The sequence below is a fragment of the Temnothorax nylanderi genome, unplaced genomic scaffold, assembly GCF_030848795.1.
Source record: "Temnothorax nylanderi isolate EJ_2023f unplaced genomic scaffold, tnyl_v1.0 TNYL_tig1129_pilon, whole genome shotgun sequence".
In the NCBI taxonomy this organism is placed as follows: Eukaryota; Metazoa; Arthropoda; class Insecta; order Hymenoptera; family Formicidae; genus Temnothorax; species Temnothorax nylanderi.
Genome location: NW_027250191.1, coordinates 1 through 27,240, shown reverse-complemented (window position 1 = coordinate 27,240; position 27,240 = coordinate 1). Strand labels below are relative to the sequence as shown.

At 33.5% G+C, this 27,240-nt stretch overlaps 1 protein-coding gene across 10 annotated transcripts; it reads right to left on the bottom strand.

Moving 5' to 3' along the window:
* Nucleotides 1–22,114: 22,114 nt before the first annotated feature.
* LOC139786728 (kinetochore-associated protein 1-like) lies at nucleotides 22,115–27,233 on the bottom strand. Of its 10 annotated transcripts, none has more exons than XM_071725842.1 (14): nucleotides 27,036–27,233; nucleotides 26,850–26,968; nucleotides 26,597–26,776; nucleotides 26,371–26,528; nucleotides 25,821–25,936; nucleotides 25,646–25,755; nucleotides 25,459–25,580; nucleotides 25,002–25,372; nucleotides 24,566–24,927; nucleotides 24,296–24,487; nucleotides 23,996–24,201; nucleotides 22,549–22,708; nucleotides 22,368–22,447; nucleotides 22,115–22,218 (listed from the first exon to the last, which is right to left on the bottom strand). In XM_071725842.1, exons 3-11 carry the CDS (start codon nucleotides 26,740–26,742, stop codon nucleotides 24,045–24,047), a joined length of 1,734 nt encoding a protein of 577 aa, XP_071581943.1. In that variant the 5' UTR covers nucleotides 26,743–26,776; nucleotides 26,850–26,968; nucleotides 27,036–27,233; the 3' UTR covers nucleotides 22,115–22,218; nucleotides 22,368–22,447; nucleotides 22,549–22,708; nucleotides 23,996–24,044. The 10 variants fall into 10 exon arrangements, with proteins under 10 accessions (XP_071581943.1, XP_071581951.1, XP_071581944.1 ...); XM_071725843.1 differs by having other exon boundaries at nucleotides 22,204–22,218; nucleotides 22,364–22,447; XM_071725850.1 differs by lacking the exon at nucleotides 23,996–24,201 and having other exon boundaries at nucleotides 22,116–22,218.
* Between the last annotated feature and the right edge of the window lie 7 nt (nucleotides 27,234–27,240).

The window sequence follows — 27,240 nt, the reverse complement described above, 5'->3', positions numbered from 1 at the left end:
TCTGACACCAAGGTGAGATCAGGAGCGCTAATCTGTTCACTAACATCAGCATTATCAGGAACTCTCGTAGAACGACCATCATTCAAATACATAAACCGATTGACAACCAACGCCTCCGCTAAGGTTTTCTCATCCTGATTTGATCGGGACGAACCCCATGATGGATGTTGAGCGTTAAAATCACCACAGATTATGACTCCCTTATCTTTCAGAAGTGAGTCTATCGAATTGAAAAAAGAAGACCAACCAGCTACATTTACATGAATATGAGGAGGTCTGTATAGAGAGATAATAAATATTCTATCCGGAGATAACCTATTACATTTAATGGAAATTATGGAACATTCAATGCCCAAAAATCCAGAAAGATTCATATTAACAGAGACAGGATCTAACTCCTTCCTACAAAGAATAGCTGTACCTCCGCCTAAATGATCTCTGTCATTTCTAAATGTAATAAACTCCTTGAAGAAAAAATAACTCCGGCCCTGAAGCCAAGTTTCCTGTAGACAAACAATGTCATATTCCCCGATTAAGTTCGAGAATTCAGGTTGTTTATTACCCACACTTCTAGCATTCCATTGCAGAATCTTTAAAGATTTGACGAATGTTGAAATAGTCGAATTCTAAGTATTGATAAATGGAGTAAAATTATATTGTATTCTATTAATAATGATTATATTGGGTTTTGATTATTATCTTTATTATTAGTTATTAAATTAAACAAAATATGTGTACTTACGTAAGTTGCAAATAATTAACAATTAATTTGTATCACTAGGCTCCTCCTCAAATAGCAGTCTCAAATAGTCCATAACCGCCAGGGCTATATCCTTATTATTTAGATTTGAACGGTAGAAATTCCTGAGGTCATGTAAGATAACACCAGGGCGAGGAAACTTTCTAGAAAGTCGATCAACTTCTTTAGTTATATTAGGGGTCTCTGAAACTTCCGGGCCAAGATTATAGGCCTTCAATGTTTCATCCTGATTAGTCGAAGAGTCTGTATCAGATACGCTTTTCCTCACAGAATCTCTATCCCGCTTAAGAGGAGGGAATCCATCCCGGCGGAGATGGAACGGGGTGCGCCCCGATTCCCCCCCACCCCGAACCGGTAATGACACCCAAAGCCCCAAAGCTCCAGGCACCAAATGCTGCCGATCTAAACAATCCTTCAGCCTGTTTACAGGAGGTAATCTTTTTTGAAAGAATTAAATTCTTTGCCCTAAACTGGGAGACATTAGCTAATGCCATCACTGTGTTAATCAACCTAAATTTCGTATAAATAGGGCACTGAACGTCAAACGAAAAGTGATCCCCCTTACAATTAATACATGATTGATTCAAATTCGATTTATCACATAAGTCCGAAGAATGGTTCTCTCCGCAGTAACCACAAGTTACTTCACCTCTACAAAAAGCCGAAGAATGTCCCCACTTGGAGCATTTACCACATCTGCGAACTCTATTAATAAAAGGGTATACCTTACATTTAACTTTATAGCAGAAGACCGAATCCGGAAGTAGATTAGCCTCAAAGATGATTTTAACAGAGAAAGAATCTTTAAGATCATTATTATCATTTTTATCACGGAATTTCAACCTCTCGACTGAATGAACCCTAATAGAATCCCTAGAAGAGGAAAGATTCTCTAATATTTCATTTTCTGAGAAAGTAGGACTAATACCTCGAATCACACCGGATCTGAAGATTTTATAATTAGGAATATATGCCACCCAAAGAGGAGGCAATATACCTCTTGAAATGACCATATTATTGGCATCCAAGAAATTACTAAATTCAATACAAATTATATTTTTCCCTAACTTCCTAATAACATCAATATTATGAAACTTTTCACATATAATTTTTCCAATACTCATGGGGTGTAAATTGCCAATATTAGATGTCGACGCTGAATCAGAGGCAATGGATTCAATATGTACTGAAAAAGGAGCTATGCTGAAATTGTTATATCTATTGCCCCTTTGCGAAGCAATAAACTGGGTTCTTTTTTGAGTCGGCGAAAAAGGAGCGTCCTCAATCGGGCGAGTAGAGGAAGCCGATGTATTTACCTTATTGATCTCCATAGCTTTATCATTCGAATCAATAGCCTTACTACTATTTTCCAAGGAAGCATTCCGCGAAGTCTTATCATATCGAGCCTTTTTATTCCCCTCCTTCCTGGAATTCGGGGAATTATCCTCATTAGAGTTTGCTTTTTATCACTCTTAGGCATATTGGCAAATTATCAAAATAAGTAAATTATTTAATTAAATAACGTATTAATTATCACTGTATTTACAAAGACATAAATAGCGCAATAAATCTAAGATAATAATATTACGTAGAGAGGGAAATTACTCAAGAAACTCTACGATAATTTTCAAAACTAGAACTAAATGTCAAGTACAAATATTCAGAACGGTAAGTTGCTTCCGAAATAATGTAAATAAACGCTAGACGAATATTGTGAAAACGAGGTTATTATCAAGGTAACATTACTATTTATATGAGACCAACGTACAAGTCTTCCCAATGGTATTCAAAACCTAATAAATAGCAGTCAATAAAATCTCACTCAAGGATATTCTAATGCGAATGCTATACCAAACGCGCGCTATTACATTCGGAAATATAATTGTAATTCACCCGGAATATATTCCCGAGAAACACAAACAACATGAGCCACGGAAGGGCGCGTGATCAACGGGTGGACGACACGACTATAATTCGAAATATGTAGTGATCATACAAAGGTTAATCTTAATATTAATAAATTTCGTATTAAAACATTAAATGACCTTCCACCGCAACACTTAACATCTTAAAGGTGAAGAGCGCAAAACCAAAAGATGATTATATTTATGCATGTTTGCGATAGAGCACATTTCTTAATTTCGATAGAGTATAACACAAAACCGTAAGTAACAGACCGTACATAAAGTGCTCTTTAATATCTTTAATAATATCAAATTATGAGTAATCACTCAAAATACGCTCACGTGGAACCAATTCCAAGGGCATGTGATTCAGAGCACGTGAACACCACGATTTAAAATTAGAGTAAATAGCAAAAAATGTTTATAAGAGTATAAATTAACTAATAAAGCTTACATAAAACACTTTTATACATCTACTAATATCAGCTTATAAATGATATACACTCAAAAATACTCAACTCCAATAGGGCACGTGAACCGGAGCACGTGAACATCACGATTCCGCATCGGAGTAAATAGTAGTGCACATTTGTTAGAATATCAATTAACTAACGAAATTCGCACAGAACACTCTCAATTATCTAACAATACCAGTTTATAAGTAATAAATACTCGAAAATACTCAAACTCCAAGGGCACGTGAACCGGAGCACGTAAACCGGAGCACGTGATCCGGAGCACGTGAACATCACGATTCCAAGTCGGAGTAAATAGCAATAAACATTTATTAGAATATCAATAAACTATCGAAATTCACATAAAACGCTCTTAATTAACTAATAATATCATTTTATAGATAACATATACTCCAAAATAATTAAACTTCAAGGGCACATAAATCAGAGCACGTGAACATCGCAATTCAGAATCGGAGTAAAATAACTAATATAAATACAAATATCGTACAAAAAGAAGGAACATTTATTGAAATGACTTAATTCAATATTAACTTAAAAATCCGACGACTTCAATAAATTAACGAATTCTTTAAATCCGAAAAGAGAAACTAGCAAACCCCGTGAGGGGACTCACCACCCGTATAATCTTTCTTATTCTTATATTGACTTCATTGGATTTCAGATTCTTCAGATTTTTCAGTTGTCGATCCAGTTCAAAAATTCTCCATTGAGTGGTATATGCTCCGCCTTTATAGCTTTATCACAGATACTCTCCCGCCGAACGTCCTCATGCTCCGACGGTTCACAGCGGAGTCCATCATTGACTACCTACTGCGCGGGATGGCGAGATTGAGCGGAATCTCAGCCATCTTAGCGGACCAAGTTACTACCAGCGCCCCTAGCGGATCTCGGACATTAAGGGGGTCACGTAAAACTACCGAGTGCCAGAGGCCTGCACTTGAGTTAAGTTAGGTAATATAATTTTGTGAAGAAGAAATTAAAGATTTTATATCTTTTTTTGAAATACATGTCACTTGAGTTAAGTTAAGTAATATAATTTTGTGAAGAAGAAATAAAGCTACCACTTAGGTTGGATTTTTGAATTAACAAAATACATTGCGTGTACTTGGCGCCTTTTTTTACCTTTTTTGAAAAATGAGAGTTTTCCCTACGTAAAAAAAAGGTAGGTGTTGCGTTATTTCTGTTCAGTTGCGCTGTACGCTTAAAAATTTCCATTACTATATACTACGACATAATATGCGGTGAAAGTCCAAGCAGAGGAAAAGATATCACGTCATCCGAAGTTCAAATGGCGTGTGCGCAAAACATTGTTAAATACGCGTCGAAGTAAATCAACAACCAAAGTTCACGCATTTGAATATCATTTGCTCGTGTCATAATTCCGGAAAGCAAGAATTCAGAACGTAAGTTTGAAGTGTAAAGAACTGTGTGTTGTATGCTGTCGTTTTGTGAACATGTAAGTGCATTTTTAATATTAACTTTTATTGGATTCTTACGCTTGTTACTTTTTCCTTTGATATTGAATATTTAATATAATTTTTTATTCAGCTCTTACTCAATTCTTTGCCAGTTTTGCCAGTGACTATATAATCTTTTAGGAAAGATGCACTTGGACATGGTACATTTGGACACGGTCATTTAGACACAATTAATTGGACACCGTTTATTTGGCCACGGTTCATTTGGACACCGTTCATTTGGACACGGTGCATTCGGACACCATTTATTTGGACACCGTTTATTTGGCCATGCTTCATTTGGACACTGTTCATTTGGACACTGTTCATTTGGACACTGTTCATTTGGACACTGTTCATTTGGACACGGTGCATTTGGACAACGTTCATTTGGACACGGTGCATTTGGACACCGTTTATTTGGACACGGTGCATTTGGACACGGTGCATTTGGACACCGTTCATTTGGACACGATCATTCGGACACGATCAATTAGACACGGTTCATTTGGACACGGTTCGTTTGGACACCGTGTATTTGGACACGGTTTATTTGGACACGGATCATTTAGACACCGTAAAAAATACGGCCTGTGCAGTTGGACACCGAAATGCGCGACCTGTGCAGTTGGACACCAGAATGCGCGGCCTGTGCAGTTAGACACCGAAATACGAGACCTGTGCAGTTGGACACCAAAATGCGCGACCTGTGCAGATGGACACGAAAATGCGCGGCCTGTGCAGTTGGATATCGAAATGCGCGTGCATGGGTGGGTGCAGGGGGTGCGAAGCCCCCCCCCCGCTCCAAATAAACCGTGTCCAAATACACGGTGTTCAAACGAACCGTGTCCAAATGAACCGTGTCCAATTGATCGTGTCCGAATGATCGTGTCCAAATGAACGGTGTCCAAATGCACCGTATCCAAATGAACGGTGTCCAAATGAACCGTGTCCAAATAAACGGTGTCTAATTGATCGTGTCCAAATGATAGTGTCCAAATGAACGGTGTCCAAATGCACTGGGTCCAAATGAACGTTATCTAAATGAACGGTGTCCAAATGAACCGTGTCCAAATGAACGGTGTTCAATTGATCGTGTCCAAATGAACGGTGTCCAAATGTACCGTGTTCAAGTGCACCTCTCCCAAAAGATTATATAGTCACTGGCAAAACTGGCAAAGAATTGAGTAAGAGCTGAATAAAAAATTATATTAAATATTCAATATCAAAGAAAAAAGTAACAAGCGTAAGAAACCAATACAAGTTAACAATAAAAATGCCACAAAGTATGTGTTTATTCAGCCAATAATATTTAACCAAAACCAAATATATTTCCTTCGACAACAAATTGGCAATCAATACATAGTTTCACGACGTTTCACGACGTTTCAACCCAGGATTCGGGTCCTTATCAAGTGATCTAACAAAAATATAGCATGAGGTCAATAACATTGTCAATAATTAATAAAAAACGAGTAACAGAAATTAAATTCTATTTTAGTCCGTGTAAAATTAAAAGAGCGAAATAAAATTCGAAATACCTGATGAGGGAAAGAGAACCATCGCCGACACATTCTCAGTCTAATACTTGTGAAATTTTGACAGAAATATCATACGTGCAAGGCTAGAAATTTATAAGGAATAAGTATGATGTCTCAGTAAAAAAAAGTAAAAAAAGAGAGAGTGGTTCTTTACAACGAGGGTCAATGTGACAGTAATGTGTCACATTGTTTTGAGCCTTTCGACTCACGAGACTCCTAGAGATATCATTGCCACCTTTGACTAGAGAGGATACGGCCTTAGAGGCGTTCAGGCATAATCCCACGGATGGTAGCTTCGCACCACCGGCCGTTCGACCGAGTGCGTGAACCAAATGTCCGAACCTGCGGTTCCTCTCGTACTGAGCAGGATTACTATAGCAATGACTGGTCATCAGTAGGGTAAAATAATAAAAATGCACTTACATGTTCACAAAACGACAGCGTACAACACAGTTCTTTACACTTCAGACTTATGATATGAAATGCTTGCTTTTCGGAATTATGACACAAGCAAATGATATTCAAATGCGTGAATTTGGTTGTTGATTTTGTTGTGCCGTAACCGGGATAGTACATTATTGTAGCGGTTAATGTGACGCACGTGTTCGTTCAGATTATGATTTGCGACTGCCCGCCCGATCTTACCAAGTCAATATTTCTAAACGTTAATTTAATGTTTCTTGCTCCATAAACAGGAGCGGCACAATTAACAGATGCTGGCGCTGAAGTTGAACATCTGACGGTGAATTGTGCCGCTCCTGTCTACCAGCTCCTGTACCCGGCCCGTAATAGACGAACTATTTATAGCCCAGTCAAATTAGATTATTTTTGGGCGTTTGAATGAAAAAAGTGCCGGCAAGCTGGAAATTGGTATACAGGTTCATTTTAGTGTTCTTTTAAACATACTAAAAGTCCCCATACATAGAGCGTGAGCCGGCTGCAGCATCTTGAAAAAAAGAGTACAAAAATGGGTTTTTTGCGAATAACTCGGAAATTATTAGTTTCACGGGAAAGAACATTCAAAGCGAAAATGTAGCTGATAAAATTCCTCGCAATTTGGTTTTTTGTAAAACTTCGTACGACCATTAGTTCCCGAGATAGATATTTTTGAAGCATCGGGCAAATGAGGAAAGAGCTGTTTCTTCGAGCGTTTTTTCAAAATATCTCAGTTCTGGCTGTCCGAAAGTAAAAAATGCATACAATGAAAGTGAAAGGGAATTAAATTACCTACAAAATCCATTATTTATGTTATACCGCGCGACTAATATTTCTGGAAATATTACGGTTTAAATGAAATTTTGACTTTCGGAAATTACTAAATAATACCTCTTGATAATAATAATTTATTGTAAACTTATATATAATGCGTATTAATATCTAGAACGTATCAATATCTTCTTCAACTTCTTCGTCCAGCTCGTATATGTTTAGGCACCCTGTTTCCTGGCAGTTACCGCAAAGATCGGAGCACTTAAGACCTGCTTTTTTGCACCCACAGGACATTGTGCAATGTTTTTTACAGTTGCATGAGACAAGTCGTAAAATTTCATCCGGTGCTGGGGATTCCAACGTTTGGAGAGGCTGCAGATAGTTATTTACTTTATGCCAGCCCCACATTTCGGGGTCCTTATGATTACCCAACCACGTTTGTACTTGGTGGTAGGCTCGGAATGAGTGTTGGGCAGCTGCCCCCTCTGTTGGTGGCAATGATGGCATACGGGATGTACTTTTTTGTGCAAATCTTTTAAACTTGTTGTAACGATGAACATTTAAATTGATTTTTTCTGGATGTTTTGCTCCATAAATATATAAAAACAGAATTTCTCCAGCTCATTGAATTTCTTGGGCAGTCGAATTGCTATTGACGAAAATATTATTAACGTGTCTAAGTTCCTCTACTCGCTGCAGCAGATTAACAATTTTGTTTTTTCTCTTTTGAAATATTGCCGAAGTCGTGTCACAGCCGCTGAACGCATGGGCCAGCAAAATAGTTTCTTTCAAGTATTCATCTTCTTGAAGTTTTTGGGAAGAATATATTTGTCTTTCGGTTTTCCCTTTTCCTGGCTTCAAAAAGAAGATGTTATTATTCACAGGTGCCAGAGCAACAGTCAAAACAAGAAGATCTACATCCTCTCCTACTATAGCACATTGCCTAGTCGCAGAAATTTCAATTGCTGTTGACACGATGAGTACGTCAGCATCGCTTTCCGCCTGCCTGACTGCAAATCCTTTACCTTCGAATTTATCTTTTAGCATGGAAATAAGCCTTATTTTATTTTTGTCATTGCGTAAGAATTGTTCTTGGGTCACGGTGGCAACCATGTGTTCCTGAAAAATAATATCGGAGCATGATTTTTTCGCGCTACGCCGGTGTTGTTCGCATCGTTTTGTACTGTTGCCAGCATTGTCGTAGCCGTCAAAGACGAAAACGCAATGATCTCCATAATGTTTTTGAACGTAATTCACGTACGCAGAACAAATGTCTCTGTATGATTTGTTGCAGCTCCAAAGGACACGGTGTAATAAGAAGCCTCCATCTATAATATACGTGGTGTCTACTTCTGGAATAACAGTTTCCGTACATCAGTTTCCGATTGCATCTAGTTTCGATTGCAACTGTACCATGTCTTGCAAATAAATTTGACAGGATTTTGCGTAATGAAAATGGCCACTTGCGTGAAAAAATGGAACCATACGCCTTACCGCAAGCAAATGCTTCCTTCCAGTTTCCTTCTCTCTCTGCCTGTATAAATAGTTTAATTATAGTGATTATGTGGAAATATTGCATCCACAATTTAGCAGTCGGCCCATAGTTCTCAATTTCCAAGAATTGTTGCTCCAGCTTCAATGAAAGTTCTGTTAAAATTGGGTCCACGTCGATATCTCTTGCAGTAAGGAGGTGATTTTCAAAATCTATCAATCTCGCAGCTACAGTTATTTGTTCGACGGGCGTTAAAGGTACGGATTTCAATACGATTTTTGCAAGAGCTAGCTGCACGAGTAAGTGGCCCCTGACAGCTTTAGCATAGGCATGACTTTGAAGCATTTTGTCAACGGAATTCGGTGCGTATATTAAAGCAAGAAGATCTTTTAGGCCGCTCCCTGCCATGATAAATCCTATTGTGCCCAAGAAAGACATGAGAATGTGGAAGCCTCCAAGTCTCACCACAACGTTACGCAAGCCCGAGTTGTCTCCTGCACAAGCAACAATATACCTAGCTTTTATGTATAATGGCTGGTCAAATGTGACAATCGTTGTTTTCAGACCGATTTCTTCAGATTTTTTGACAGCCATAAGCAATGCGGTATAGACAGTATCATAATTGCTTGGAGGTGCGTTAATGAAGGGGAGAAATAAGACCTTAGTGACTTCAGCGGTTTTATGACTCATCAAACGTTCATGAAATCCCCTCCAGCCAGGAATATTGGGCCGTTCTTCATATTTCGCGCACATCCAAAGCACATCTGAATTTGTTGGCATTTCAATGCTTCTATCACAAGACACGACAGTTTTCAATTCTTTATTCAAATTTTTGAAAATGAACGATTTTAATCCTGCGTCACATTTTTCTTCGAAAATTTGTAATTCGACTACACCTTTCTTTTCTACACATGATGATTTCTTAAATACCTTCACTTTATCGATGTCTGTCGACGTCTGTAAGATTGCCGATGCAGGAGTGACGCATTGTATGCCACCCATGCTGTGGAATGTATTTAGACCGTCGCTAGTGTTGATGTTAAAATCAGTGTTATCAAATACAAATTGGCAAAATGATTGTGACAAGATCTGATCTTTTGGTGCCATCAGTAGCGACGATTCTAGGACTCTGACATCACTGTAAGAGACGCAAATTCATAATTTCGACAAAATATCCATCAGAGATTTTGAGCCTATTTTTTTATATATGTATGCTCCGATGCTAAGTTGAATCGGCGATAAAAATGATCTTGGTCGAGTTGCTGATATTATGCTGTGAGCAATTGTGGTGCATTTCTTTTGCAGCGTTTCGATTGGTTTTCTCTTTTTTGTTATTATTTCCTGCAATAACAATTTCAGAGATTCTGGAATAATATCATCCACGTTGGCTAAAAAAGCATGCCTATCAGGATACATAGAAGTATCATAAAACTGTCCCCGAATATCTGCTCGTATAATTTCAGCTGCTTTTCGTATCACTCGATTTTTTTCCTCACAATCATCAGCCACCCGACTTTCATACCACGTATCACTTAAAATCGCATATCCAGTATTTTTAAAGCACAATGTGGGAATTTGTTTATGAGTAACTGTTATAATTATTTCATCGCCATACTTCTCTTTCAGTTTCGTTTTTACGGTATTCATACTCGGAGCTTTATGGCCGGAGTCAGTAATCAAATCTATAAGCTCGTTAATTGAAAATTGGCATTCTTCCGAATTTTCTAAATAATCGAAAATGATCTGCATGGAAGATGAAATATCATTCGAAAGAGGTCAACCTACTTGCTTTGTCATACGTATTGGTTCACTCCATCTTCTATATCTATAACAATCTCGATGATATACCGCTTTAGAAGACACCAAATCTAAAGTTGTCGAGATACGTGCAGCCACTTCACGACCCCATTCATCGTTGCGTTTTTTTGCGGCTTCTCTCAAATAATCAAGTAAACTCTGTTCTTTACTGTACAGACAATTCGCTTCAATCGTTGTGGACGTTTTTTTTGAGTTTTATAAAAGTCATTGTCGATAACACCTTTGCAAAAAAAACATGTGTTCCGAAAATCGAATGATTCTTTTTCACTTCTCAACATTTTCTTCCATGTAGATTCATCAGTAGAAGTGGATGCTTCATCTCTTTTTTTCCTTTTTAAATCAGCTGTGATACTGTTCCTTCTCGTATAAGTTTTCCGACATTTTTGATGCACGCGCACAGAAGTTAATTCCATTATCAAGGGACTCTTCCCATCTTCTCGCAGTTTGCTACATTCGAGGATCGTCTGCAATCCTTTTCCCTTAACTTCGAAGAGTGTTTGTGTAGAATCTCTCTCATTGCAGATGAAACACTTTAATTCATGTGCCATGTTTCGCTATGCCTTCTCCTGAGAAAATTCATAACTATTATTATAAATGTTTGTTACAGTTCAATTCCCCATTATTTTTATTATTTTTTAACAAAGTGTGTGTGTATGTGTGTGCGTGCGCATTTCATTGTACTACACAAGCGCATACGCATGCCCGTACGCACACATATTACATCATACATAATATTTATATAATATGTAATAATAGTTATTGTATTATTTTTTTAGGATTATTATTATTTATTATTATTATTATTATTATTGTATTTTATTATATTTACGTTTTGACATTAATATTTCTTTATGAATTTTATTTTAGGTTATGTACGCAGTTTTTATGTTTTTATTGGTTTAATTATTAGTATATCAACAATAAATATGCATCCCTTACTTGCACTGTGTGCTCGCCTCTGCATATGAAACAGAAATTTGTTGCGGCCACTTTCGACGCCCTATATCTCGAATACTACCCGTCTTAAAAATTTAACCCAAAGACCAACGGGAAGCTTACATCATGTATAATGAGATTTGAAACTTACGCCAACCGCAAAAATTTCCAAATAAATTTTTTCGACAATATTTAAATCATTAAAAATTACGGTAAACTGAGGAAAAAAGAGCAACATTATTCTAGCATCTGTTGTTGGTATAATTATTTGTCACATCCCTTACGGAAAGAAACTACAGCCAGTAAATATTACACTTGTGTAGTTACTACAGGACCACCTGTAGTTATCACAGAAAGGAACACAATAATCTGTAGTTATTACACGCTGTAATTACTTAGTGCGTGAAATCCCTGTAATATGGAATACACGTCTAATCATGAAGGGTGAAATCCACTACACGTGTAATCCACTATATATGTAATATACTACACGTGTGGTAAGTGACTTGTGTAGTAGACTACACGTGTAATCCATTATATGTGTAATATACTACACGTGTGGTAAGTGACTTGTGTAGTAGACTACACATGTAATCTACAAAATGTGTAATACACTACTACACATGTGTATTAAACGTAATGCTACCAGTAATCCATAAAATTTGAAATAGCGAGTCTTATCATATATGGAGGGGTAAAAACCACAGTGGTGTAAGTCAAATTTTTAAAAATATTTTCTCGTGTGCATAGATGCAATCTGTACAGATTGCATCTATGCACACGAGAAAATATTTTTAAAAATTTGACTTACACCACTGTGGTTTTTACTCCTCCACCTCCATATATAGTATACTTTTACTTCAATGCAGCTGTATATATATAAATTATTTCTATAAATATTGTTTGAAATTTATTAGATTTAATGTATCACTTTTAACCACATTTTATTATTTTTTCATTTCATATTTTATAAGTAATTTCATAATGAGCCGGCACTGGTTTCTGACATTCACCCGACTTTAAGAAATATTATATCATATATCCAATTTAAAATTTTATTACTCTTTTTAAACTGAATTTGTTTCTTAAGATGATTTTTGAAAAATTATATATTTGTGCTGGTTATGACATATGTAGACTATATATAACACTTACATCAAATTAAGAAGTAGTCTACCACGTAAGGCAGTTGGCTCACGATCCAGAGGTCCCGAGGTCCCGAGTTCGAATCCCACCAAGGTAAGTGTGTTTTTCAAATACAAGAAAATATTTATAATCATAGACTGCATCTTAAGAAACAAATTTAGTTATAAAAAAGTAATAAAACTAAAAAAAAATAATTTTTTTTTATGCCGGGTGAATATTGGAAATCAGTGTCCTCTAGTATTAAGAGGACTGCAATCTTGTAGTCCTGTAATCCTGTAATATTTTCCTGTAATCCGAGCGTATAGTACGAAAATATTACAGTATATTACAATACTTCAGTCTGTAATTTTGTGTAATACTTTCATGTAGTTCCTGTAATATAATTTTCTGTAATCCGCTGTAGTTTCTTTCCGTAAGGGATATTAATGCCGAATATACTGTTTTTCAGGAAATTTTATAAGCTTCAAATTTGGTCTGAAGCATTTTGTACGTATCTCTCATAGAAACTGAGAAAATTACAAAAAAGTGTGGCAAACGCCATTTTTTTACGAAAACTCTTAAGAAAGGCATAATTGAAATGACAATTTTTTAAAAACTTTCATTTCAAAACCGGTTCCACTGCAGGATCACATACATATGCATATAAAATTTTGAAAAAATGTCGATATTATTTTTTCTAAAATAATTTTATGTTATGTTTTGTAAAAAAAACTATAAATTATTAAGAAATTTTTAACATAAACAAATATTTAAAAGGCTATATTTCTGGAAGTATTCATCACAGAAGGTCAAATAAAAAATCATTTTAAAGATAATTTAATAAACTTCAAGAAACATGTGTATTTTTTTAAAAAAGATAACTCGGAAGTCCGCCATTTTGAGAAGTGTACCTAAAAACCGTTTCTTTTACGGATATCAAAAATTTTTAAAAAAAAGGTAAAAAAAGGCGCCAAGTACACGCATAGTAGTGTATATGTTGTTACCTCGAAAAAAAAAACAGTGGTAATATTATACCTCAAAAAAATCTAAGTAACAAGTGGTAGACCTAATCTTTGTATCTCGAAAAATCTCGAAAAAACCTAAGCAGTAGTATCTTTACCTAAAAAAAACCGAAGTAACAAGTGGTAGACGTAATCTTTGTATCTCGAAAAATCTTGAAAAAACCTAAGCAGTAGTATTTTTATTTAAAAAAAATTATAACTCAAGTGATACACACCTTATTAAAGATGAGTCGCGCTTCAAGTGATCTATTACAATTACAAAAAAGAAATGATATCTCTTTTTAAATTACAGCGCCAATTACAGAGAGAATATACATTGAGAATCTTTGTATTTCGAAAAATCTCGAAAAAAACCTAAGCAGTAGTATTTTTATTTCCAAACATGTTGTTACCTAGAAAAAAACAGTGGTAATATTATACCTCAAAAAAATCTAATTATATATATACCTTAACAAAATTATTATTATATCACGAAATTGCGTTACCAAACTCAATCCAAGTGATATATATTTCAAAAAATTATCTCACAAAATTGTCTCACAAAAATTGTCTCACAAAATTGTCTGATAAAAATTGTCTCACAAAAATTGTCTCACAAAATTGTCTCACAAAAATTGTCTCACAAAATTATTAAATTACAAAATTGTTACTTTATTCAATCCAAGTGATATCTACCTCGAAAAAACCTAAATAACAAGTGGTATCTATTTAAAAAAAAAATATGTGAAATCTTTTAATACTGCGCCAATTACAAAGAGAGAATATATATATTATATATATACCTTAACAAAATTATTATTATATCACGAAATTGCGTTACCAAACTCAATCCAAGTGATATATATATTTCAAAAAATATATGAAATCTTTCTTTAAATTACGCCAACTACAAAGAGAATATATATATTGCTTTGAAAAATAATTGTAGTGCAACTACTCTTAAAAAATAAAACAAAATTGTGTTACCTAACTCAACCCAAGTGGTATGTATCTTTGTATTCCTGAGGATCTTTCTATCAACCCAAGTGGTAGTAGTTTTAATTCTCCTTGATAAAATTATAATATTACAAAGAATCATTTAATCATTTTAATCACAAAGAATTAAAGAGGTAACATTATAAAATAAAAATATTTAATTAAAATAAAATAAATAAATTTTTCTTGTAAAAAACTTGGCGCTGCTTTTTTAAAGTCTATCCAGACAAATTTGCATCGCGCATAAACATAAGCGTAAGAAATTGATTGGTTCAGATATATGTGCAAAAGGAAATAGACCAATCCATCTCTTTATGCATATGCTTATGCACCTATGCAAGTTTGTCTGGATAGACTTTATTAACCCTTAAATGCCACCCGGGGTCCAGCGGACCCCAGACCCTTTACAATGATATATTTTTAAATGTTCCCCCAAAAATGGAGCTCATGCTCCCATTGATGATAGTTGAGTGATTGACCTACCCGGTTGTACACTTAGCAGTACTCAGTTTATTTAATTTTTTAAATTTTTTATACTATGTTGAAATTGAAATTTTAATAATATAAGCATTTTATTCTCTTTTCTAAGCCTTGAACAACATTGAAAATAATTTTCATAACTAAATATAAAAAATCAATGAGTAAGGAGACATTTTTCATGCTGGGGTCTTTTAGACCCCATGTGTCATTTACGAGATTCTTGAGAGGTGTGGCATTTAAGGGTTAAAAAAGCAGCACCAAGTTTTTTACAAGAAAAATTTATTTATTTTATTTTAATTAAATATTTTTATTTTATAATGTTACCTCTTTAATTCTTTGTGATTAAAATGATTAAATGATTCTTTGTAATATTATAATTTTATCAAGGAGAATTAAAACTACTACCACTTGGGTTGATAGAAAGATCCTCAGGAATACAAAGATACATACCACTTGGGTTGAGTTAGGTAACACAATTTTGTTTTATTTTTTAAGAGTAGTTGCACTACAATTATTTTTCAAAGCAATATATATATTCTCTTTGTAGTTGGCGTAATTTAAAGAAAGATTTCATATATTTTTTTGAAATATATATATCACTTGGATTGAGTTTGGTAACGCAATTTCGTGATATAATAATAATTTTGTTAAGGTATATATATAATATATATATTCTCTCTTTGTAATTGGCGCAGTATTAAAAGATTTCACATATTTTTTTTTAAATAGATACCACTTGTTATTTAGGTTTTTTCGAGGTAGATATCACTTGGATTGAATAAAGTAACAATTTTGTAATTTAATAATTTTGTGAGACAATTTTTGTGAGACAATTTTGTGAGACAATTTTTGTGAGACAATTTTGTGAGACAATTTTTATCAGACAATTTTGTGAGACAATTTTTGTGAGACAATTTTGTGAGATAATTTTTTGAAATAGGTATATATCACTTGGATTGAGTTTGGTAACGCAATTTCGTGATATAATAATAATTTTGTTAAGGTATATATATAATTAGATTTTTTTGAGGTATAATATTACCACTGTTTTTTTCTAGGTAACAACATGTTTGGAAATAAAAATACTACTGCTTAGGTTTTTTTCGAGATTTTTCGAAATACAAAGATTCTCAATGTATATTCTCTCTGTAATTGGCGCTGTAATTTAAAAAGAGATATCATTTCTTTTTTGTAATTGTAATAGATCACTTGAAGCGCGACTCATCTTTAATAAGGTGTGTATCACTTGAGTTATAATTTTTTTTAAATAAAAATACTACTGCTTAGGTTTTTTCAAGATTTTTCGAGATACAAAGATTACGTCTACCACTTGTTACTTCGGTTTTTTTTAGGTAAAGATACTACTGCTTAGGTTTTTTCGAGATTTTTCGAGATACAAAGATTAGGTCTACCACTTGTTACTTAGATTTTTTTGAGGTATAATATTACCACTGTTTTTTTTTCGAGGTAACAACATATACACTACTATGCGTGTACTTGGCGCCTTTTTTTACCTTTTTTTTAAAAAAGGTAATTTTGTACGGATATCACGCCTTTTTGTAGTATTACGCATTTTATAAACAGTATGTACAGGGTGTTATTTTGAGGTATAATACTACCACTTTGTTTTTTTCGAGGTAACAACATAATACATATATACTACTATGCGTGTACTTGGCGCCTTTTTTTTAACCTTTTTTTGAAAAAGGTAATTTTGTACGGATATCACGCCTTTTTGTAGTATTACGCATCTTAATCTTAACAGAAAAAAATTACACCTTATAAAGAAATGTGTCTGAAGTTGTTAATATATATATAAACATTGTCAGACATTGCTTTTATGTAAAATATGCATCTATATTATGTTGCTTGTATAAATTATTTCTTACCAACTTTTTCCAATCATAATAACTACACACCCAATGTGACGAACTACTATACAATATTTGAATGTGTTTTTTATCTTGTGATACAGATTGAATCGTATCAGGCAATTGCCGTGTTTCTACCGGTCTATAATCGGAACAATTTTGTAAAAGTCGATGGAAATGATCCACATGTCCATCAGCCATTGGCCCTGGACAATTATATTTCTGTCTGTAGGCATTAAAGTAATGTATTTTTTTGTGTGTACAGACATGTTAGTTGTTAAAAATAAGATGTTTTTCTATGACTGCTAATGCAGCTTTTTTAAAACTATAGCCGTAAACAGCCAAAATTTAGCGCTAATAGCAGCCAATGTTTGCCAGCGCTTGTGGCAGCCGTTATATAGCGCCAAAGAGCAGCCGGATTATATATATATATATTTTTTTTTTCCCAGAAGACCTGTAAAAGAAAATATATATTTACATAATACAATTTAATTTAATAGCCCGTTATTTATAGTCAAATCTTATTTCAAGACCATCTTAAGTAATGTCTTAAAATGCTTTGTGATTGACTTATCTTAAGATTGTACTTAAGACGATCATAAAAATGAGATCCGACTACGAATATCAACCAAATGAATAAAGAATGGGGGTATTAGCATCATGACAGAAGTAAAATATATTAAAGGAATTAGTTGCTGGGTCGGTTAAAATAACTCTAAATTATGTAGGGAAGACCGGGGCTAAGTCGACATTGAGGCAAACTTGACACTAGACTTTTGCTAATTTAAATCTATCGTAAAAACTTGCCTTTCCTACTGTAAATGCGTCTTTATGTGCTAGTATTATCAACAGGATTTGATGACATTCTGAGTTATGGTGTAATTTTAGCGCGACATAAGCATTTTTGATGGTGAAAAGTAATTTTTCTGATCTCTCGAAAATTTCTACTCTTCATCAAGCTTTAATCTTGCAAACCTATATGTAAGTGATTTTCATGGAAAATTTGATGCTCTATATGAATCCGATAATCGTTTTTAGATATTTTCAAAATTTTCATATTTTTGAAGTGACAAAAGTAAAAAACGACGTCCGAGGCAAAGTCAATACCACGCCGTTTCATCGGCTCCCAGTAACAAACGATGCTTGTCATGCAGCCGTATGGCTCATCATGACAAATGTATGCGTACGTCCGATCGTGAGTTTACCTGCATTAATTGTTTTTCAGACATGAGTTTAGATGAAGATAATTGAAAGTTCAACAATTTTTGTTCTCATGATTTCAAATGATTGTTCTAGCTACTTTATTCCGAATTTTTGTACTTTTTAAATACACAATAAACAATGTATTTTTATTTTCAGACAGTAAAAAATAAGTTCCAAATCAAATTGTGTCGATCAGACAAAGTGTTGAGTTTGCCCCGGCGGGGTGTCGAGTTTGCCCCGGCATTTTTCAATTCGAAAATTTGTCTTTGCGTCATTTTTCCTTTCCTGGCGGCAAAACAGAGCGACGTACAGCAAAACTTTCTGAATCAATTTTGTACCTGAAGGAACACTCTTTAAATATATACCATTAAATTTGCCTAAAAATTTTAATTAAATATTAAAAATTACCTTTGAAAAAAATAGTGTCGAGTTAACCCCGGTCTCCCCTACTTTTAAAATCTTCAAATTTTTTTAAATACTTTAAAGTAGAGAAAATCGAGGGTAGTTTCCGAACGAACGGTAAGGATACAAAATCTAAAACTTTATATTTTCACAAATTATCCGAGTGTACAGTAGTGATTGATTCTACTAATAAAACTTTATATTTTTACAGTACAAATTATTCCCAAACGCAAGTACAAATAGTGATTGATTCTGCTCGTAAAAAACCCAGGTAGCACATAATATTAGTTATACGTTTTTTGAACGTATATATAGTTAGTTTCATAACCGTAAAGAACCATTAAGAAACGTTTGAACAAAAATGTGTTTAAAATATGATTTAAATCATGATTTAAGAAACGTATTTTTTACGTTTCTACAGTTAAAAATATTTATTAAATTTTTTCTTTCAAAATTATAATTTGCTTTATTTATATATAATAGGGTAAATATGCATTTTTAAAAAAGGTAATTTTGTATAGATATCACGCCTTTTTGTAGTATTACGCATTTTATAAACAGTATGTACAGGATGTTATTTCGAGGTATAATACTACCACTTTGTTTTTTTCGAGGTAACAACATAATACATATATACTACTATGCGTGTACTTGGCGCATTTTTTTGAAAAAGGTAATTTTGTACGAATATCACGCTTTTTTGTAGTGTTTTTAAAAAACACATAAATTATGGAACATTATAAGACAAAAAACCAATTCGCTGTCTGTATTTGAACTGGTACTTTACTCTTGTACGTATGGAGTACTCACGTTCAGCTCGGCGAAAGAGAATAAGCATGGAAATCTCATTGTGCATATTTTAAAAGCATATAAATTGTGGAACATTTTAAGACTAAAACCAATTTGCTATCTGTATTTGAATTGGTACTTTACTCTTGTATGTATAGGGTGCTGACGTTTGGGTCGGCTGAAGGGGATGAGCACAGAAATCTCATTGTGCATATTTTAAAAGCATATAATTGTGGAACATTTTAAGACTAAAATCAATTCGCTATCTATATTTGAACTGGTACTTTACTCTTGTACGTATAGGGTATTCACGTTCAGGTCGACAAAAGGGAATAAGCACGGAAATCTCATTGTGCATATTTTAAAAGCATATAAATTGTGAAACATTTTAAAACTAAAACCAATTTGCTATTTGTATTTGAATTGATACTTTACTCTTGTATGTATAGGGTGCTTACGTTTGAGTCGGCTGAAGGGGATGAGCACAGAAATCTCATTGTACATATTTTAAAAGCATATAAATTGTGGAACATTTTAAGACTAAAATCAATTCGCTATCTATATTTGAACTGGTACTTTACTCTTGTACGTATGGGGTATTCACGTTCAGGTCGACAAAAGGGAATAAGCACGGAAATCTCATTGTGCATATTTTAAAAGCATATAAATTGTGAAACATTTTAAAACTAAAACCAATTTGCTATTTGTATTTGAATTGATACTTTACTCTGTATGTATAGGGTGCTTACGTTTGAGTCGGCTGAAGGGGATGAGCACAGAAATCTCATTGTGCATATTTTAAAAGCATATAAATTGTGGAACATTTTAAGACTAAAACCAATTTGCTATTTGTATTTGAATTGATACTTTACTCTTGTATGTATAGGGTGCTTACGTTTGAGTTGGCTGAAGGGGATGAGCACAGAAATCTCATTGTGCATATTTTAAAAGCATATAAATTATGGAACATTTTAAGACTAAAACCAATTCGCTATCTGTATTTGAACTGGTACTTTACTCTTGTACGTATGGAGTACTCACGTTCAGCTCGGCGAAAGAAAATAAGCATGGAAATCTCATTGTGCATATTTTAAAAGCATATAAATTGTGGAACATTTTAAGACTAAAACCAATTTGCTATCTATATTTGAATTAGTACTTTACTCTTGTATGTATAGGGTGCTTACATTTGGATCGGCTGAAAGGGATGAGCACAGAAATCTCATTATGCATAATTTAAAAGCATATAATATGTGAAACATTTTAAAACTAAAATCAATTCGCTATCTGTATTTAAACTGGTTCTTTACTCTTGTACGTATGGGGTATTCACGTTCAGGTCGGCGAAAGGGAATAAGCACGGAAATCTCATTGTGCATATTTTAAAAGCACATAAATTATGGAACATTTTATGACTGAAACCAATTCGCTATCTGTATTTGAAACTGGTACTTTACTTTATACGTATGGGATACGCACGTTCGAGTTGGCCAAAGGCCAACGTGTTTTTATTTTTCCGCTACGTGTCCTACGAGCGGAGATATTGCGACGCAAAGTCGAAATGCGAAAATTTTATATTAAGATATTTCTACTAACGTCGACGTCTCTCAATATATCTCAATATATATATATATATCAGAGAAATGTAACTTTCACTTTTTCGACATTGGCGATACTATAGTATCGCCAGTTTCGATATCGCGCTCGCATTGTTATCGATCGATCTAGTAGGTAAATTAATAAGCGAAGATATTACGACGTAAAGTCCAAACAAATGTAAAAATTTTATTTATTAAGATACTTCTTCGTAAGATACGTCGGTCTCTCAATATATGACACTAGACATTACATACGCGCGCGCTTCGCGCGCGCCATTTAGCTTTAACATTATGCTATTACTATTACACTATTCCCTAATAGCCAAATGCTAGCAGAATGCCGACAGTATGCCAGCAGATCCGAGCATGACCATCGAGCAGATTCCTGTCCCCTGCGTCCTCATTAAGCTTATTTTCTAGCAGCACGATCTGCTGCCCACAATGTAATCGCAGAAACGCGGCAGAAATCGTGCACAACATGCAGTCACAATGTGATAGTAAAAATGTAGCAAGAATTGGACATGAGCCATATGAGCTAATAACAGCAGAAACACAGCAGAAATGGTGCATGGCCTGCTGTCACAATATGATGGCAAAAATTAATATAGCTAGAAGAGAACATAGCTCACTATAACGTACTGGTTATTTATATATAATTTATTCTCTCCTATTACCATAAATAATATTTCAGTGGAAAGAATTGTTATTAATGACAGTAATTATACTATCAATTCAAAAGTATGCCACATTATAAGAGTGGACTCCACAATACAACTGATACAAGTTGTGCAGTACCGTAATTTATACCGAAGATAATAGACAAGGTAATATGTTTATCGAAATTAATAAATATCTTCTCGTTATATATAAATTTAATTCATATTATATGTATTTAATTCATAAAATTTCTTATACAATATACATATTATTTTACAGTTCAAAAGACCAAGAGGCAGAGCCACGGGGATACGGCGGCAAGAAGAAAGATTTATGGCTTTCTGTACAGACTTTCATCACCATACTATCATTGGGGCATTAGACGAGGCAGAGGCAGAGGCAGACAGTATATGATAGATAAGATTCCATATACCCATTATATTATATACTTCCATTATATTATATATATACTTCCATTATATTATGTACTCTTATATACCCTGAAATAATCATTTCTTTTTGTAAAATAAAAAAAACAATAAAAACATGTAATATTGATCAGATTATGTCTACTCCATCTTTCATGCATGCATGCATACAACGCTGCATGTGCAATGTACGCATAAATGAGAAATAATATATTACTAGCCAGATATATCTTGCTGCGGGACGGTCTTTTCTTTCCCTCGACGTATTAGTATGTCGGTGTAAAACATGTTGAAGTCAAGTCTAATTCAAACATAAATAATTGAGAAATTAATTAGTATCTAATTTTATATCAATTGTGTGAGAAAAAAAGGATGCATAAAATTAGATAATAAAATTCTTACCGACATAACACATTAAGTAATTTCTCATTGTTATTATCACAACCAAATCACAAATTCGATCTAGAAGTCGTGTCAATACTTTAGTAAATCTTTCGTCTAATGATACGATTGTTTCTTCGAAACTTCCTGTTCCATCTTTCGCCGTAGAACTGTTCTCAATCTATGAAAAATACAGTCAATTAATATATTATAAGCGTGTACATGTATGTTACATAAATTAAAAATTAAAAAGCATTTTTTCAAGTAACAGAAATGTGATACATAATGAAGTCTTATTTAAATTATGATATATAATAATGCAGCGATAAACTATTATCACCATGCTTTATGATTAACTATACAAGTATAATGATTTTCTTCTTTTGAAACTAAATATAAATAATGATATGTAATATTATAATTCTAGAGGATAATTTATACTTTTATAATAACACTTAAATATATTTTTTAGATATGTAAATTTTTAACTTATGATTAGGTATTTGTTATTATTTGACCAAGTAATAAAATAGCAAATGTTTAATGTTGCATTGTACAAAACGCATGTTGTAAAAATACATAAAAAATAGCTTGCTAATAATACGTATTTTCAAAATCATATTTAAAAATATATATAAATAAAAATTGCAATTTTTACAATACATATGATATCTTCTATGAATACACCGTAAATACATATTACAAGAAAAATTTATTTATTTTATTTTAATTAAAATATTTTTATTTATAATGTTACCTCTTTAATTCTTTGTGATTAAAATGATTAAATAATTCTTTGTAATATTATAATTTTATCAAGGAGAATTAAAACTACTACCACTTGGGTTGATAGAAAGATCCTCAGGAATACAAAGATACATACCACTTGGGTTGAGTTAGGTAACACAATTTTGTTTTATTTTTTAAGAGTAGTTGCACTACAATTATTTTTCAAAGCAATATATATATTCTCTTTGTAGTTGGCGTAATTTAAAGAACATGGGTACAATGTATAATCAACGGACATCATGTATGTCATCAGGTGCGTTCAGCAGAAAACAATGTCAAGTTAATATTTATCTCCTCTCTTTCAAAAGACTAACCACGAACTACAAACTTCATATTATAACATTATTACAATTTATTTGTATTTTTAATTCGAGTCAAATGTGCGCCTGCATCTATCGCACGTCATTTTACTGCTTACCACAGACAATTGGTATTATAAACGTGCCATAAAAAAATGACTACTGGTCAATATATTTCGACACATAAAATATTATGATATTGTAAGATTATAATTTATAATATAATACATAGACGCTAGTCATATAAACATCAAACCATTTCATTACTTGATACGAAAAAAATGCCACTTTGATCTGCCAATTCAATCAGCCCAATTAATTGCTACGTTTTCTTCTTGGCACTAATCAACATATTTCTCTTTTGACTATTTCTCATTTACCTCACAGATTTACATTTCGCTCACTTCATAATTATCAATATCCTAAAATTTAGAAGCAAAGTCCTTTTAACTGTATCTTAACATCACGGATTGATATTCTCAAGTTTTGAATATCTCGTTTACAACATGTGTCAAATGTATCAACGCTGTAACATAATTCTAAAGATTCCAATTTGCCGGTGTACTGTAACGATTTCATATACTTTCTGAAATATTGAAGTGAGATCAACGTTTTAATATGCAAGAAAAATTTATATTCTGCCGATAAAATAAACAATAATTTATTATAATTATTTATACCTAAAGGTACATATATCTTGCTTGGTCAATTCCTCTAACGTTGTAGTATCAACGACAGTCTGCAATATTCGAAATACTCGATATCGTACGTTACAACTATATTCAGTCTCGCCATGACGATTGCCGAAACCTATGTTTATAAGAAATTGTGCAAACAAATCCATATCTCCATATTCCAGCATATAACATATCCTACAATTAAGTATATTTCACAATCAATTGTTGATTTAGAAATTGAATATAAAAAAAATGGTGTACCAACAATATTACCTAAGTAAATTATCTTCATAGTTGGTATTCTGATCAGACTCTTTCGTCGCTAGAAACGTCTCTGTAAAGCTTTGAGACAATTCGGTATACCTGGCATTAGATTGTAGCCATTCTTCCAATAAATCCATACGCAATTTTATCGTATTCAACGAGAACAGTTTACCCAGCTCGTTAACAGCAGCGTTAATATCGGGTCTGTAGTTGGTTGCAGTTCGATATCGTAATGGTATGCTTTCTTCGTTATACAATTCATACACCAGCTTGCACGGATTTTCAATTAGAGCAAGATACTCATCTTTCTCCAATCCGTACGTACGTAGAATATGCTCGGACGTAAATCTCAAATATTTGGATTTAATTTTCTGAAAGTAAAAGCCATAGAAGTCAATATATTTTTTACAACATAGACACGTACTTTACACAGAGATTACCGTACTTCTAACATTCCTTCTTCGAATTTAGTGGAATTCTGTGCCGCCAGCTGAGCATACTCGTAACATTCTTTCGCGGCAGCAACGCGATCAGCACCCGGAGGTGTATGATTTACGACATAGTACAATGCTGCAGTACCATAATAGAATCCATCTGAATCTGTCATCCGTTGTATACATTTCTTGATATCTTTGAGCAACGTGGTATTTTTCGGATAAAGCGACCATGCAGTATTTTTCGATGCAGTAGAATTATTTCCCCATACTTGTGTCACTTCACCTTTAATAGCTAATGTGCATATGAGATGTGCCTCCAAATTAAGTACGGGTGCGATGTCAAGCCACTTGCCGTATGTTCTTAAATTCAACTCAGGTGCTAGTAACGAGAATTAATAAAATGTGAAATTAAGTTAAGTAATCATCCAAGTGCTGGCCATAAATTTATTTCTGAAATATATTTACTAATGATTTTCCAAATATCGACTTTAAGCAAGAACGGAAGTCTCCATTGGGCTATCGGCGGCAACGTACTATGTCCAGGATTAAGCTGTATCCACTCATCGTGTTCCATTGGTGTAGGAAGCCTGTCATGATTGATAGTATGATTATTAAATTCAAAATTAATATATGCGAAATTATTATAATTTACCCGCTCCGAGTGTAATTTTGCAAGAAGCAAAGATAATTTCTCTTTTCCATATTTTTGTCTCCTATGAGATCCATTAGTATAATAAACACTTCATAGTGGTAAAATGTAATCTGGAAATTTAAATGTAAAATTCACATTATAAGAAACTATACTATCCAACATTTTTATAGCTTACGTGTTCCCATAACGTAGAGATACATCGCTTCAACATGGATTTATCTTCCATTTGCGCAACAACTCCATTACATTTCTTTCTTAATTCATCGATTTCATCTTTACAGATAAGTAACTCTATAATATATTACTCGATTATTAAATTGGTGTTCAATATCATACGAAAATGATCTACGTATAAAAATATGTAAATATCCAAATATTAAATTAATTGTCACAAATACATATTATTTTCTTATATCATTTGCCTTTATTCACGCTTGTATTCGAAACGGTTATCGTTGGATTCCACGTTTTTAGTAATATTTGTAAATAATTCAAAAGGCAATCATTGAAATTAAATCCGAAGCTACAACAATAATCTTTTAATAAAGGAATCACGTTCTCTTTATTAGGTACTGTTTATGATCTGCTGTAAAATTTTTCTTTTGCTCGAAGCACTATTTGTTAAAACTTCTGTAAATGTATTAAAAATATATACATTGACACATATGTATAACAAGATTTGCGTTTAATATAAAAATAGACTCAATGATAATGCATGAGCGTACCTTTAGAAGTTATTGAATAACGTGACAGTCGTTGTGCCCAAATATGCAATAGCTTGTAACTCTCAAACGTTTGTGTCAATGATCGATTTTGCCCCAAGCGCGAATATTCATATCCCAAAGTTGAGATTGTACAATGCTGAATATGATCGGTCTGAAATCTACAAATATAAATCTTTACACATTATTATCGAAAATTAATTATCGAAAAATAGATTTATTTTCTTACGATGTAGAAACGGTGGAAAGCCAACTGCACGCCTCTTGTTCTGATAACATAAAGAGAACCGATAGCCCTAATTGCAAATCGAATGATCGTCCGGTGCATAACTTTCTCAATAAATTCATCAAAAGCTGTGATAATATAAATTTCATTTCCGTTAATATCTCTTCGTTTCTTTCAGACGTGCTAAGATACATGAAATAAAACGTTTTGAAAATTTGCAGTAAAGTATAATAATTAAAATCTAAGATAAACTCACCCAAGATATAATTATATTCCTCAATGATGAAGAAAAAACAGTCTCTGATTAGCGACGATCGTTTCCTCCATGCGAGTAAATAAGAAAGATCCATGTTATGCACAACAATCTAGGTTAACCTGTGTAAACACTCGCGTAAACGTAGTTATATATAGGATAGGATAATTATATTATTAAAACAATTACCTTGAATTAATCGTCGCGTCGCGTAAAGAGTCATCATCACGTATATCATACGTTTACGCGAGCGTTACTTTTGTAGTAACTTACGAATAATTCCTTCGCGTAAACGGGAGATAACTTACGATAATTTACTCCGCGTAAACGAGTAAATTATCGTAAGTTACTATCACATCACGGTCGGTCTCGCTCCGACGACACTACCGTTCTT